The sequence below is a fragment of the Trachurus japonicus genome, chromosome 4 (assembly GCF_045865225.1).
Source record: "Trachurus japonicus isolate A0001 chromosome 4, Traja_1.0".
Classification (NCBI taxonomy): domain Eukaryota; kingdom Metazoa; phylum Chordata; class Actinopteri; order Carangiformes; family Carangidae; genus Trachurus; species Trachurus japonicus.
The window spans coordinates 33,403,776-33,419,753 of record NC_140910.1 but is presented as its reverse complement, the minus strand read 5'-3'; the positions used below and the strand labels follow the sequence as shown (position 1 = coordinate 33,419,753).

At 42.4% G+C, this 15,978-nt stretch overlaps 1 protein-coding gene across 1 annotated transcript in view; it reads left to right on the top strand.

Moving 5' to 3' along the window:
- Positions 1–15,978, top strand: part of mast2 (microtubule associated serine/threonine kinase 2) — a 234,321-nt gene that overhangs the window by 187,686 nt on the left and 30,657 nt on the right. Inside the window, exons 8-12 of the mRNA XM_085775245.1 lie at positions 142–162; positions 2,167–2,245; positions 4,059–4,213; positions 10,480–10,555; positions 11,456–11,665. Coding sequence (XP_085631371.1) covers positions 142–162; positions 2,167–2,245; positions 4,059–4,213; positions 10,480–10,555; positions 11,456–11,665 — 541 coding nt within the window. The remainder of the gene's footprint in view (positions 1–141; positions 163–2,166; positions 2,246–4,058; positions 4,214–10,479; positions 10,556–11,455; positions 11,666–15,978) is intronic.

Genomic DNA, 15,978 nt, shown 5'->3' with positions numbered 1-15,978 from the left:
TTAGATTTTTTTAGGTAGCAAAGAGGAGGGTGTGTGTGTATGTGTCTGGTCCGTGTGTGTGTGTGTGTGTGTGTGTGTGTGTGTGTGTGACTGACAGTTGCTAACAGCTACATAAAGACGACCTTGTCTTGTCTCCCACAGTCACGGACACAGAGCCGACAGGTAACCTCTGACTTCTACACCTCCTGACCTTTTATTTTTTTATATCTCTTCCTGCCCTCTGTCCTGCATGGCTGAGCGCACACACACACACACACACACACACACACACACACACACCTTGCAGGGCTGCCTCCTCCTCTTCCTCCTCCTTTTCTTCTCCTTCTGCTGCAGCCGATCGTGAATGTGCAGCTCACAACTTGTCCACCAGAGCGTTGTGGAGTTGTTGGATTGTGTATTTGATGAGTTTGATGAGGGAAACCAAAAAGAAATCCCATAATGAGCCTCCTCTGTAGCGTAGCTCTGAGCAGCTCACGGCTCTGCTCCGCCGTTCTAAAAACAGCTTGCACCGACAATTAAAGGTAACGAACCTACTGCTAAGACTATAGGGATTATGGCAATGGGCCAATTTGACAAAATGTTGAACTATCCCTTTAAGTTCTATCGCAGTAGAAATGTGTTATGGATACAGTAAAAAGAAAATCTGATTAAATGTCACGAATATCGACAAAAACATTGTCCTGAGATTTTCTCTTGATGGATAAAAGGCTTATTATGGGATACATACTGATGGAAACAGTTTTAGACAGTGTCTTTACAGCCATGTTAGTTGGTACATAAGCTCTGTTATAACTTGTGCAATATTTACCATTAGTTTCGTAAAAAGCTAACTTAACTTAACTTAACCTTTGACTTGTGTGTGTGCATTTGGTTTTTACAATTCAAGTGCAAAAATAAATGGAGACTCCTTGAAATGCTCAGAAATGTGTTTGATGCAACAATCTGATGGATTTTTTATTCAGTTTAAGGCTCTTTCTAGAGGGAAACACACTGTCATCATCTTTATTCACATTAATGTTTTTAGCGATCTACAGATAATTTGATTGACAGGTGGATGGAAACACAGTAGTCTACTTGCCAGCCCATAGGGCCCCATTGTGAACCCGGAAATGTTGTACCCCAAAGTTTTATGTTAGAAATATATAGTATGGGTCCCCAGTATTCAGAAACTGCCGGATGCTAACTTATATATATTGGGCAATTAGCATAACTGACATAATTAGCATAAATTAGTATAATTGCCTATATGGGCAATATTTCAACAAAATTGACTTGGCTGATCTGGGCAATATTGGAGTGGTTTTAGGGGTTATTGATGATGCTGAATCCATTTCTGACATTTTCAAAATTCAAAATGGCTGTCTAAACCGGAAGTGACCAGATTTTAACCACCAGTGGGCCGATTTTGATGGATTTCAAATGGTCACTTTCGGTTTAGACAGCCATTTTGAATTTTGAAAATGTCAGAAATTTATTCAGCATCATCAATAACCCCTAAAACCACTCCAATATTGCCCAGATCAGCCAAGTCAATTTTGTTGAAATATTGCCCATAGAGGCAATTATGCTAATTTATGCTAATTATGTCAGTTATGCTAATTGCCCAATATATATAAGTTAGCATCCGGCAGTTTCTGAATACTGGGGACCCATACTATATATTTCTAACATAAAACTTTGGGGTACTCAACATTTCCGGGTACTCATTGTTGGCAAGTAGACTACAGTGAGTGAGTTCAGAGTTTGACTGTGTTTGATAAACTCTAACTAAAGTTTTTATCTGTAAGTGTTTCCGAGGTAACCTGACAAAGGTTTTGCATTTATAATAATAATCATAAATATTATTATTATTAGTTCAGTTTGACATGATAAATGTTCCTAAAATCCGTCTGTCCCAGAATGAAGTAATAAAACAGTGTGAGATTTCCTCCAGTTTCCCTCAGGGCTGCTCCTCTTCTTCCTCTTCCTCCTCTTCCTCCTCCTCCTCCTCCTCCTCCTCCTCCTCCTCCTCCTCCTCCTGCTCTTCCTCCTCCTCCTCCTCCTCCTCCTCTTCCTCCTGCTCCTCCTCCTCCTCCTCCTCCTCCTCCTCCTGCTCCTCCTCCTCCTCCTCCTCTCTGTAGTTCTCCATGTTTTCCTGACGTGTACCTCTCTCTCTCATGTCTCCAGGACGGATGGACGCCGCTGGTCTCTGGCCTCGCTGCCGTCCTCTGGTTATGGCACCAACACTCCCAGCTCCACCGTCTCGGTAAATACACCCAGTTCTCCTCTCCTCCTCTTTCTTTCTTTCTTTCTTTCTTTCTTTCTTTCTTTCTTTCTCTCTGCATGTGATTCTGTTTTCTGATGTTTATAACACAGAGACTCAGACCTGATGCTTCCTGCTCCCTCAGTTCTTCCTCCACCTCTCTCTCTCTCTTGTTGCTCCCCTTTCTCCTCCTCTTCCTCTTTCTCCTCCTTCTCCCCTTTCTCATTTTTCAACCTCCTCCTCTTTCCTTCTCATTCTCCACCTCTTTCCCATCCTCCTCTTCCTCCTCCTTCTCTCTCTTCTTCCTCCTTCTTCTCCTCTTTCCTCCTCCTCTTTTTCATCTTTCTCCTCTTTCTCCTCCTCTTTCCCTCTGTTTCTCCACCTCCTCCTCCTCTTCCTCTTTCTCCTTTTTCTCGTCTTTCCTCATTTCCTCTTCTTTCTCCGCCTCCTCCTTCTCTTTCCTCCTCCTCGTCTCTCCTCCTCCTCCTCCTCCTCCTCCTCTTCCTCCTCCTCCTCCTCCTCTTCCTTCTTTAACACAGTGTACAGTTTCTCTTCACTCAAACATCCAGACGACCAGTCACACACTTCACACAGCAACATGTGTCTCCTCCTCCTCCTCGACTCCTCCTCCTCCTCCTCCTCAACTCCTCCTAGGAAATATAATCTAGATCTAGTCTGAGAGGCGGAGGGATACGACCACGAGGAGGAGGTGGTGATCAGGTCACCGGCCTGAAACTCTGCTGCAGCTTCAGCTTCCTGTTTAGTTCCACCTGCTGTACAAGTCCTGATCAGACCCAGGCCCAGTTTTCCTAGTCCTCCCATCTTCCCAGAATTCCCAGTATTCCCAGTCCTCCCAGTATTCCCAATATTCCCAGTCCTCCCTGTATTCCCAGTCCTCCCTGTATTCCCAGTATTCCCAGTATTCCCAGTTCTCCCAGTATTCCCAGTATTCCCAGTTCTCCCAGTATTCCCAATATTCCCAGTCTTCCCAATATTCCCAGTTCTCCCAGTATTCCCAATATTCCCAGTCCTCCCAGTATTCCCAGTATTCCCAGTATTCCCGGTCTTCCCAGTCCTCCCAGTATTCCCAATATTCCCAGTCCTCCCAGTATTCCCAATATTCCCAGTCCTCCCAGTTCTCCCAGTCCTCCCAGTATTCCCAGTTCTCCCAGTATTCCCAGTATTCCCAATATTCCCAGTTCTCCCAGTCCTCCCAGTATTCCCAGTATTCCCAATATTCCCAGTATTCCCAGTTCTCCCAGTATTCCCAGTCCTCCCAGTATTCCAAGTATTCCCAGTCCTCCCAGTATTCCCGGTCTTCCCAGTCCTCCCAATATTCCCAGTCCTCCCAGTATTCCCAATATTCCCAGTCCTCCCAGTATTCCCAGTTCTCCCAGTCCTCCCAGTATTCCCAGTTCTCCCAGTATTCCCTATATTCCCAGTCCTCCCAGTATTCCCAGTATTCCCAGTATTCCAAGTATTCCCAGTCCTCCCAGTTCTCCCAGTCCTCCCAGTATTCCCAGTATTTCCAGTTCTCCCAGTCCTCCCAGTATTCCCAATATTCCCAGTCCTCCCAGTATTCCCAGCGATAGCAATGCTGGTTGTAACTGCTCCCTCTGTGCTCCTCCTCTCACAGTATTCCCAGACCTCCCAGTATTCCCAGTCTTCCCAGTATTCCCAGCCCCGCGGTAGCAGCAGTGCTGGTTGTAACTGCTCCCTCTGTGCTCCCAGTATTCCCAGTATTCCCAGTATTCCCAGCCCCGCGGTAGCAGCAGTGCTGGTTGTAACTGCTCCCTCTGTGCTCCTCCTCTCACAGTCCTCCTGTTCATCTCAGGAGAAGCTGCACCAGCTGCCGTCCCAGCCGACGCCGGACGAGCTGCACTTCCTCACCAAACACTTCAGCTCCGAGAGCATCACGGATGAGGACGGCCGGCGTTCCCCCGCCATGAGACCGCGCTCCCGCAGCCTCAGGTAGGAGGAGCAGCTTTCCTGGTCACATGACCTCACTCTGTTTCACTCCTTCACCTTGGTCTTCATAAACATCGGACTCGGCAACAGCAGGTGGAGAAAACTGAAAAAAAACACACTAAAGAATTTGACAGAATTCACTAATATTAGTTACACTTCCTGTACAGCATTTCACATTAAAAGCTTTCCATATTCACACGCTTTTATTAATGTGAAAGTCTCTATAGGAAGTGTTAACCCTTGTGGGTCCATCAAAAGAGCTGCTATAGGACGAATCTCCTTGTTGTTTACAACTACTTCTGGGTAGAAAACCAGCATTCGAACAATAGTGACGGACCAGAGTTTTGCTATATATATCTACTTTTTCATGTCACTATATCACCGTTTAGACTAATCTGATGTTTGTAAAGTTTATAAAACCAATGATTGGACAAACATTACTATTTACGTGTGCACATTTTTGTAATTAGTCATGGTTATCATAGATTAGCTGGGCTAACGGTTAGCTACCTGTTTAACTTTAATAACTCAGTGACTCAATAAACGCTCCATGAACAAATATTTTCTCCAGCGGATATCTGAGTTCCAACATGACTGAGCTAACTGGAGTAGTTTCATGTCGTGTCCCACAACGGGAGGGTTTTAACAGCTGACGTCCTGCTGTTAGCTTAGCTACCGCCGTTAGCTTAGCTACCGTTAGCTGTCCCTGTCAGCTGAGCCACTGATGCTTTCTAGACACCGTGATTCCCCCAAACTGAATAAATACAACACATAGCAACACAAAACACACACACACAGAAATATTAATGTTTCTTCAATCATTTCAGATTTGTCTAAACGGTGATAGGGCGTGAAAAATATGATATATATAGCTAAACTCTCGTTCGTTACTATTGATCTCATTCAAATTACGTGCTGGTTTTCTACCCGGAAGTAGAATGTAAACAACAAGGAGATTCGGTCTATAAAATCATCATTCATATATCAATATTTTTTCTGTTTTTTGTTTAGTTTTAAGACTTCAAACTGGCATTTTAAGGGTTAAAATTCAGAAAAAGAATGAACATTTGATTATATTATATATAATTAATGTTAAATACAGAAGAAATAGTAGCGTTACCAGTGGCGACAAAGGTAGAAGCAGCAGGACTTCACTTCAACTTCGAGTTTATTGTCCCTAGAGGGAAATTTGCTCGACATCTGATGATGAGCTACTGTAGATAAAACTAGAAATATGAATTAAAAACAGTTCATTGATGAATTCATCACTGTAGAATTAACACAAGCAGATTTCATTAATCTGCTTTCATCAACACTTCCTGCCCCATTTCCCCTGTGGGGCTTTTATTGTGAAAGTCTGTAGGAAGTGCTACCTCTAATCAACACTGGTTCAAGAAAATGAGTTCAGTTTACAGGAAAAAAAAACAGCAACATTAAGTTTTTTCTCCAGTAAATTCAGTAAAATGTGATGAAATCAGAAGAAGTTTATGTAAAATTAGACACTTGATGAACTAACGAGCAGGTAACGAGCTGTTTTAAAGCCCCAGTGTGTAACTTATTTGGCTTTTTATTAGCAAAAATCAAATATACAAAGTAAAGCTTTCTGGTTCCTTAGAATGAGTTGTTACAAGTCGTTACAAATACAGAAGTGGGCTACGCACCGAACCGAGGCGGCCATGTTGCATCGTGACCGTAGGTAACCACGGAAACGGCCTGTTAAAACTGTCACCACTGTGTAGTGTGAGGAAGGACGGAGGCACTGGTGTTGCATTCAGGTGCAGTCAGGCAGACGGCCGTCGGCAAACCAACCGGATGTCATTTTACTCCACCAGAGAAAGACGGTAAAACAATACCACATCACCATGACAACATGTTGTCACGCCTGTCTGTCTGACGTCTGCCCGATTTCACCTGAATGCAACATCAAGAATACGTTCAGATACACTGCAAAAACTAAAAATCTTTCCAAGAATATTTGTCTTATTTCTTGTCAAAATGTCTTATTTCTAGTCAAAAGTATAATCTCTTTCCACTCACCACCTAAAAATTAACTTGTTTTTAGATCATTTTCACTTGTTTCAAACTAATTTTCACTTGAAATAAGTAGAAAAATCTGCCAGTGAAAGCAGGTTTTTTGTGCTTGTAATAAGGAAGAAAAACTTGCTCCACTATCAGATTTTTCTACTTATTTCAAGTGAAAATCTGCTTGAAAGAAGTAAAAAGTGTCTAAAAACAAGCTACTTTTTATGTGATGAGTCTTATTTTAGGTAGAATGAGATTAGTTTTGACTAGAAATAAGACATTTTGACTAGAAATATGACAAATATTCTTGGTAAGATTTTGAGTTTTTGCAGTGTATGCAACCGCACCGCTAGATGGGGGGGAATTCCTACATATTATACCTTTAAAATTAAAGGTTCATAGAGTTTATCAACCTGAGACACACACACATCTACACACAGACACACACACATATACACACACCTCATCCTCATTCTGTCCAGCTCTGTCACGGTCAATTAGACGTCTCATTTCCCATCTCGCCGCCTCAGTGGTGAAGCATCAATGTTATTTTTTTCCCTCAAACACACACACACACACACACACACACACACACACACACACACACACACACACACCCCTTCTTCCCCATCTGATTCTCTGTCTCATCTGATTTAGTGCAGTTAGCGTCTCGACCAATCAGCTGCTTCTCTCTGCGAGTGCCTTTAGTCACGTGTGACATCACCACTTAGACAGCCTCCACCTTTAGTTTTAATCATCTTTTCTCCCATCCAACAGCCTCAGGTGGAGACACATCCATCCCATAATACTCTCCGTTTCTCTCTTTCTTTTCACATTAGCAACTTTTTTCGACACTTAAACACAAAGAAACTTCGTCGTCCCTCAAAATAACGACAGGCGGTTTCGCCTCGGGCCGGTTTTTATTCCCCGTTAATTAGCCTTTGTCTCATCCTCATCGCCGTCGCAGCTTTGTTTTAATAAAGGTTTAGAGCTCCAAGCGGCCGGGAGGAATCACTCAGAGGAAGAGAAGGATGAAGATATTGAGTAGGAATGAGAGAGAGCTGATGACGGCCGCAGGCGGAGGATCGGTCTCTGTCAGAGGAAACCTTCAGTCTGACAGCAGATTCTCTCTCACTAACTAGAGAAAAGAGATGTTTTAAAGTTCAGCCTGTGATTGACCGACATCACAGGTGGTGACACAAACACAGTTTTGCTTCACTTCACTGATTTCTATTGTTTCCACTGGCTCAAAGTTTCACATTAAAAGACTTTCACTCCATTTTCAGTTCAGTTCAAATGTATTTGTCACAAATAATAACAGTAAAACAGAGTAGCTGTGTGCACATCCAGTGCCTATTTGAGGCTATAGGTGCCGGATAGTCATAGGATCATTGAAAAAGAGAATATCCGCACACTGGATTAAGGCTCCCATTTATTGGATAATTGCAACGTGAGGAAAACCACTTTGGATCGAAACGTTGCAATTATCCCATAAATGGGAGCCTTAATCCAGTGTGCGGATATTCTCTTTTTTCTTTTACAAGTAATTACAGTGAAATTCAGAAAATAGATAACAATAGAAATACCGTTTTTGTTTTAATTGTTTTAATTGAGTTTTCAATAAAATATTGTGGGAAAAAAAAGAAAATTTGGAGAAATAAGGAAAACAAACAATCAAAACTGACAGACAAAAAAACAGAAAGCACAATTGCATGAATACCATATATGGATATAATATCCTGTTTGCATCACCAGAATTTAAATAAGGTGCAATAGTGAAATACGTAATAAAATAAGAGAATTGGAATTAAATAGCAGCAGTACTGTTGGCTAATATCTTATTATTGACATTGCATACACGTATATATATGTATATGTATATGTATACAGATGTATAACACAGCTACTGCGTGTGTGTGTGTGTGTGTAGCTGTCAGTGTGTGTGTGTGTCATGATAAACTGCCTCCATGTGTCACGTTCTCATTCTATTAAACAGGTAATTGGACTTTGAGCTGCTGGATGACTTACAGCATTACCTCATCGCTCAGTCTGTGTGTGTGTGTGTGTGTGTGTGTGTGTGTGTGTGCGTGTGTGTTGCTCCTATGACTCACCCAAACATCTGGACCCAAATTCATATTTTCACCTCAGCTTCTTCCGTCCTTTGTTCTAGTTTCTAAATACTATTATTATGATACTGTTGATTTAGATTTAGATTCTTTTTAACTAAAGTATCTATTGTGAATGCACAGTAAAATATTATTTATCATCTTTCTCATCACAACTATTTTATTTATGATTTTTAATTTGCATTTTTTGTGTTTAGTATTAATTTGCATGTCTTTTGCTGCTGAGAAACTGAAACGTCCTCATTGATGAAGGATTAACTAATCCTAGTTTATCTTAATTTATCTTAATCCAGCTCAGATGCAGTTCTGTTTGTATCTTTTCTTTATTTTTAAATTGAAACAGAATATTCATTGATGCCGTTGCTGCACAAACTCACATCACATCGTCTCCATCTGTTAGTTTGTTAGTGACGTAATAAACAGCAAACAGAGTTTACAGCTCCGCAGACTAAAGAAACGTCATGAAATATTAAAACTGAATCAGGAGAAAAATGAGTTTTTATTGCAAAAATGAGAAAATAAATGTTTGATATTTGACACTGAGACGACACCTGCAATATTTAGAGGGAACAACACAATAATACACACACAGACACACACACACACACACACACACACACACACTGGCTGTCAGCTGCCTGTTCTCCTGATAGGGACACACTGAAAGGTCAGAGAGGAGGAGGAGGAGGAGGAGGAGGAGGAGGAGGAGGTGAAGGTTTGTTCCTGATGGAAGAGACTCTCTGAGGACTGACGGACACACACACACACACACACACACACACACACACAGAGAGAGACACACACACACTCTGGTCCTTAGATGTGTTACCTTTGTGCTGCTCTGTGTGTGTGTGTGCAGCCGTGTGTGACCACAGGTCGTCACGGTTACCAGTTCACACCGGAGACTACGAACATATGATGGAGACCCCGAGGTCCCGTCAGCGTGTGTGTGTCTGTGTGTGTGTGTGTGTGTTTGTCGCCTCGTCTCTGAGGGAAATAAAACACACCAACACACAGCGGCTGATGGACGATCTGCTGCTGCTGCTTCTTTACTCTGAGCCGAGTCGATTCAGTTTGACCGTTTATTACACTATAATGAACCTTCAAAATAAAAGTCCCATCACAGAAACCTCAGAGTAAAAACACAAGAATCAACCTAGAACCGATTTTTATATAAAACAAACTGAAACATTCGTCAAAATACATTAAAAAAAACAAAAAAAACACTAAAAAACTTGAAGTTCTCCACCTCCCAGTGTGAACAACTGAACAAATTAAAGGGACAACGAGGAGTTTTTATTTGGTTATAAAAAAGTTTCATATTAATGTGGATGAATCTCCGTTACCACTTGTTAATGGTCCATTTTAGATAAATCTATGGTTTTGTCTCTATGGTTATTTTGTTATTATTAGTGGTGGTGGAAATGCTGGGCGAGCCGACCAGCGTTTCTTTACTTTCGGTTTCGTGGCGAGTCATGAGAATAACGCCGCCGAATCTCCATTTATGGTGGGAACTACGACGGTATGTGATCGTCTTCCAACCTCTGACTTTAATTCTTGATGAATGAAAACATGAGTCTGTCTTGCGCCGGTCAAAGAATTTCACGGTGCGGAGGCTCATAAATGTAGTGTGGAAACACTTCGCTTTTCCAAAACTCCTCGTTGTCCCTTTAAGAGTTTATTTGATTTAATTGTTTGTTTTTATTGTTTATTTCAAATCAAAATGAACTTTATTTGTCCCACAAGGGGAAATTTGTCTTGGGCAAGGGAGTTGTAACAGCTGCCTTGTATATGTAATACATACATACGCGCTAGTACATAACATACATTAAAACAGTAACAAAGGCAAACACACATCCAAGAGCAGAGAAAGAAAGAAAGAAAGAAAGAAAGAAAGAAAGAAAGAAAGAAAGAAAGAAAGAAAGAAAGAAAGAAAGAAAGAAAGTGCGGGGTGCAATAAATAGTTTAAAATACTTATAATACAAGTTCAAATAAAAACATACTAAAAACTAAAAGAAAAAGCCAGGGATGTTGGTATAAGCCAGCAGGTGGACAGGCAAACCGGATGTAATTGTGACTCATCTGACCTGGTTTTTGTGTGTGTGTGTGTGTGTGTTTCAGCCCTGGACGCTCGCCCATCTCCTTCGACCATGAGATCGTGATGATGAACCATGTGTACAAGGAGAGGTTCCCCAAGGTCTGTACTAACTACACACACTTCCTGTAGAGAATAAAATACCCTAGATGTACTTGATCATTAGCATGAGGAGGGAGGGGGGAAAAAAAAAAACGTTGATTATGTTCGAAGCTTTGCAGCTAAAAACCAAATTTCATATTTTTACATTTTATTTTGGAATATTTAACACCTGACAAGCTGCTCCAGGATCAGTTCTCTTTTTACTCTGGGGGCTTTTACTTTGAAGCAGCTGCAGCAGGAAGTGTTGAGTTAATGAACATAAACCTTCAAGTATTAGTTCATATTTAAAAGGATAGTTCAACATTTTGTCAAATTGGCCCGTTGCCATAATCCCTATAGTCATAGCAGTAGGTTTGTTACCTTTAATTGTCGGTGCAAGCTATTTTTAGAACGGCGGAGCAGAGCCGTGAGCTGCTCAGAGCTACGCTACGGAGGCTCATTATGGGATTTCTTGGTTTCAACTCATCAAAAACACAATCCAACAACTCCACAACGAGATAATAACACAACGTTACCAGACAGAGTTGTTTTAGAGGGAAATACAGAGACTGCTTGATGAAAAACTGTCCCTGAAGGCAACGTGCATCAGTGGTTTTGCATGAATTTCCCTCTAAAACAACTCTGTGTGGTAACGTTGTGTTATTATCTCATAGCGTGGTGAATGTGCAGCTCACAACTTGTCCACCAGAGCGTTGTGGAGTTGTTGGATTGTGTATTTGATGAGTTTGATGAGGGAAAAACAGCTTGCACCGACAATTAAAGGTAACAAACCTACTGCAATGACTATAGGGATTATGGCAATGGGCCAATTTGCCCAAATGTTGAACTATCGCTTTAATCTAAAGGGGTTTTCTCACTGTGTGACTCATCCCCCCTCCTCCTCCTCCTCCTCCCCCTCAGGCCACGGCTCAGATGGAGGAGCGTCTGGCCGAGCTGCTGTCGTCCTCGGCGCCGGAGAAGGTGTACCCTCTGGCGGACGGCGTGCTGAGCTTCATCCACCACCAGCTGATGGAGCTGAGCCGAGACTGTCTGGAGAAGAGCCGCGACGGCCTCATCACCTCCCGCTACTTCTACGAGCTGCAGGAGAACCTGGAGAAGCTGCTGCAGGACGTAAGTGGAAGGAACAACACTTTTAGATTCACATTCATTTTGCACAGTTATAAAGTTTATTATAAGTATGAAAGGAACAATTTGCTGGGACAAACACATTTCCCTCCTTGGCGGATTAATAAAGTCAATTCTATTCAATTCAATTTGATCATTTACAAAGTCAAAGAGCGTTTTACAGTAGATGCCTCCACCTACAGTGAAATATAATGTTGTCATACAAAAAGAAAGCAGAACATACAAATGAACACTAATAATAATAATAGAAAACTTATCATAGGGAATTACACAAAATATATAAATAATAATAAAAGAAACAAAAGACTTTTTACTTCTGCACACACAACAATAACACAACTGTTTTATTTATTTATTATCTGCTCTCTGGAGTTGTTTTTTTTATGTGGAAGAGAGAGGAAGTTTTATTTTGAAACTCTGAATTCACATCAGAGACTCGGTGCATTAAAATAAGATTTTAAAAAAACTCGAGGAGGAGAAAGTTCAACAAAATATAATGATAATTAAATAAAAAGAGCTGAGACTCCAAATTATTGTTAAAAAAAAAAGAAAGAAAGAAACTCCTGATGATGGACAATGACCCATAATGCACCTGTGCTTCACCTCCCCCCAGTCTGTCCCTGTCACTTCTGTCAGAGTTTCTCTCGTGGTCTCAGATCTTTTATTGTGTTAAATTCTTTATTGGGAATAAGGTGGTCCAATAAACAAATACAGAATTAATAATACATGTCAGAGCATCAGAAAATGAATCAAGCAGCTACAGGATGAAGTGATTTTACTGACCGTATTAATTCGATATGACACAACAATCATCATTCAACTAGCCGATAAGATTATTTACAGTGATGAGTTGAAAACAAGGGATAATAAAGCAGGTTTATAGATCCAACATGGCTCCAGTTTGATTTATGAACCAAAAACCAAACTGTGTCGTTGAAGTTGATGATTGGAGGATGATGTCTTCTAGTAGTAACGATGGTTGTGAATGAAGATCAAAGGACAAATCTGCATAATAGTGACAGATGATTTCACCAGGTTTCACGTCTGAGAGTCCGATGTGGATCTGGATCTGGTTTACTGTTGGTTTTTCACATGCATGTGAGGAACTGACTTCAGTGTTTCTGAGGTTTATGAGAGGAAACAGAGGAGGAAGAAAAACTAAGATAAAGCAAAATCCTGCAGGACGAGTGGTTAAAAAGGAAAGAGAAAAAAATGAGGTAACACTTTACAATAAGGGTCCCTTAATTAACGCTAGTTAGTACATTATTAAGCATTAATTAACTGTTTAAAAATGTATTAACAATCATTATTATGTATTACTTAGCATTAGCAAACACATTAATTAATGTAGCCTATTAGTAAGCAGATAATTAAAGCAGAAGTAAGTGATATATTTGTGTTAATCTAAGTCTTAAATAGTTGTATCTTCCGACAGCAATCACTTACATAGAGTGTTTGGTCTGAAACACGGGTCTGTCAGTCACTCTGCTCTGCTCTGAGCCCAGGAGAAAACTTTCCTTGTATCCTACAACCTTTATCCAATGAGGAGAGAGAACGGCATAAAGGGGCAGTCCTCTCTGTGTGTGCAGCCAAGGGATGCGCCTGAATGTGGTGACGTAGGGACGAGGACCAATAGATCCATGACGAGGGCGGGGACTGCTAACTCCATCTGCTGACAGGAAGTTAGACAAAACCACCGGATCGCTGACTGATAGCTTTAATGTTTACTACTCAAAGTTAGTTCATAAATTATTAAGCATAATAATGTAATTAGTTTATGAATGCATTACTCAGCATTAATTATACATTAGTTAATATATTAATGCTTAATAATGTACTAATAATGTTAATTAAGGGACCTCTTAAGAACCAGACGTTTGTGAAGTCGTCAAACAAAGACGTCATGTGACATCATGACTGTGATGTTTCCTGGTCACGGGTCGTTTAACCACGAGACAACTCACCTCCCTCCTCCTCCTCCTCCTCCTCCTCCTCCTCCTCCTCCTCCTCCTCCTCCTGTCCAGTCATCAGCGCCGCGTGATGATGTCATAGCAACACACAAAGACGATGGCGGCGGCGGCGGCATCCAAACCGAGCAACATTCCTCCACACACACAGACACACACACAGCTGGCTGTTTATCACCGCTAGACGCTAATCGCAGCGTTGCATGATGGGACAGTTTGGAGTGTATTTACATGTGTGTGTGTTTGTGCACGTGTGTGTTGTGTGTGTGTGTGTGTGTGTGTGTGTGTGCGTGTGCCGGTGACATCTCTATTAGCTCAGGTTGTTACGGCTCCCAGCGGCCTCGTATCGACCTTCTGTTCTACCGGGACGCAAACTATCTCTCCATCACACACACACACACATCTACACACACACACACACACACACACACGTGCACACGCGCTCTCTCCAGGATTTTAATTTCACACTCCAGCGGTCACCGGGGGCTGACGGATGACTCCCCCAGACGAGGAGCAGGAGGAGGAGATTTGGGATGAGGGGCGGGGAATTCCAAGAGTCAAGAGGATTCCGCTGCTTCTGATTGGCCGAGAGGAATGTGTGTGTGTCGGCATGTAGGTGTAGGTGTGTGTGAAGTGCTTTTGGAACTGGGAGTTGAACACATCTGGAGGAGAAGCTCCCGACGTCGGAGCTGCTGCAGCTGGAGGAAGACAAGGAAGATGAAGATGGCGATGACATCACCAAGGGGGCGGAGTTAGCTGGTTTTTACTCTTATTTTGGCGGGGAGAGGAGAAAGAGGAGAGGAGAGGAGAGGAGAAAAAGAAGAGGAGAGGAGAGAGAGAAGAGAAAAAGAAGAGGAGAGGAGAAAAAGAAGAGGAGAGGAGAGGAGAAAAAGAAGAGGAGAGGAGAAAAAGAAGAGGAGAGGAGAGAGAGAAGAGAAAAAGAAGAGGAGAGGAGAAAAAGAAGAGGAGAGGAGAGGAGAAAAAGAAGAGGAGAGAAGAGAAGAGGAGAGGAGAAAAAGAAGAGGAGAGGAGAGAAGAGAAAAAGAAGAGGAGAGGAGAAAAAGAAGAGGAGAGGAGAGGAGAAAAAGAAGAGGAGAGGAGAGAAGAGGAGAGGAGAAAAAGAAGAGGAGAAAGAGGAGAGGAGAAAGAGGAGAGGAGAGGAGAGGAGAAAAAGAAGAGGAGAGGAGAAAAAGAAGAGGAGAGAGAGGAGAGAGAGAAGAGGAGAGGAGAGGAGAGGAGAAAAAGAAGAGGAGAGGAGAAAAAGAAGAGGAGAGCAGAGAGAGAAGAGGAGAGGAGAGGAGAGGAGAAAAAGAAGAGGAGAGGAGAGAGAGAGGAGGAGAAAAAGAAGAGGAGAGGAGAGAGAGAAGAGGAGAAAAAGAAGAGGAGAGGAGAGAGAAGAGGAGAGGAGAAAGAAGAGAGGAGAGGAGAAAGAGGAGAGGAGAGGAGAAAAAGAAGAGGAGAGGAGAAAGAGGAGAAGAGAGGAGCAGCAGGAGGAGAAGAGGAGGAGGAGGTTGTACAGTAGTCGATGGAAACACTGAGAGGAGAAGCAGCTGCAGCAGCATCGTTGCCGTGGAAACATGTCGCTCATCTCGTGGCAGAGGAGGCTGGAGGAAGAGGAGGAGGAGAAGGAGGTGAAGGAGGAGGAGGAGGAGGAGGAGTGGATGGTGTTCACTCACAGCTGGAAGGAGGAGCAGGAGGAGCAGGAAGACTTTACAGTTGAGTCCATTTTAGTTTGATTTGAGCTTTATTGACACAAAGACGAAGACGATGGCGAGGAAGTCGTTGTAACTTCCTGTTGTGGATTCTTGTTCTTGATGATGTCACAGCTGCATACGTAATGAGCTCATTAATAATTCAGACTTTTTAATGAGCTCATTGTTTGATTTTATTTCATTTGTGATTGATTCTGATTGGTTTGAAGTGAGGTCGTCGTTAACGAGGTGACTCACCTGTCGTCAAGGAAACATCTGGACAGATGTCGACTTGTTCTCGTGCTGCTGTCGTTCGTTCGTTCGTTCGTTCGCCTTCATCCCTCGGTTCTTTTACCTCCACTCCTTTATTTATTTATTTATTCATTCATCCATCCATCCGTTCTTTCCTCCTGGTGTCATGACCCCAGAGCAGCAGGAGGCCGAGTCTCCTCTTCTCCATCCTCTCCTCTCCTCTCTACTTCTTTCTCTCCTCTCTCCTCTTCTCCTCTCCTCTCCTCTTCTTTCTCTCCTCCTCTCTTCTCATCCGTACTTCTTTCTCTCCTCTCTCCTCCACTCCTCTCCTCTTCTTTCTCTCCTCTCTCCTCCTCTCCTCTTCTCTCTCTTCTTTCTCCTCTCCTCC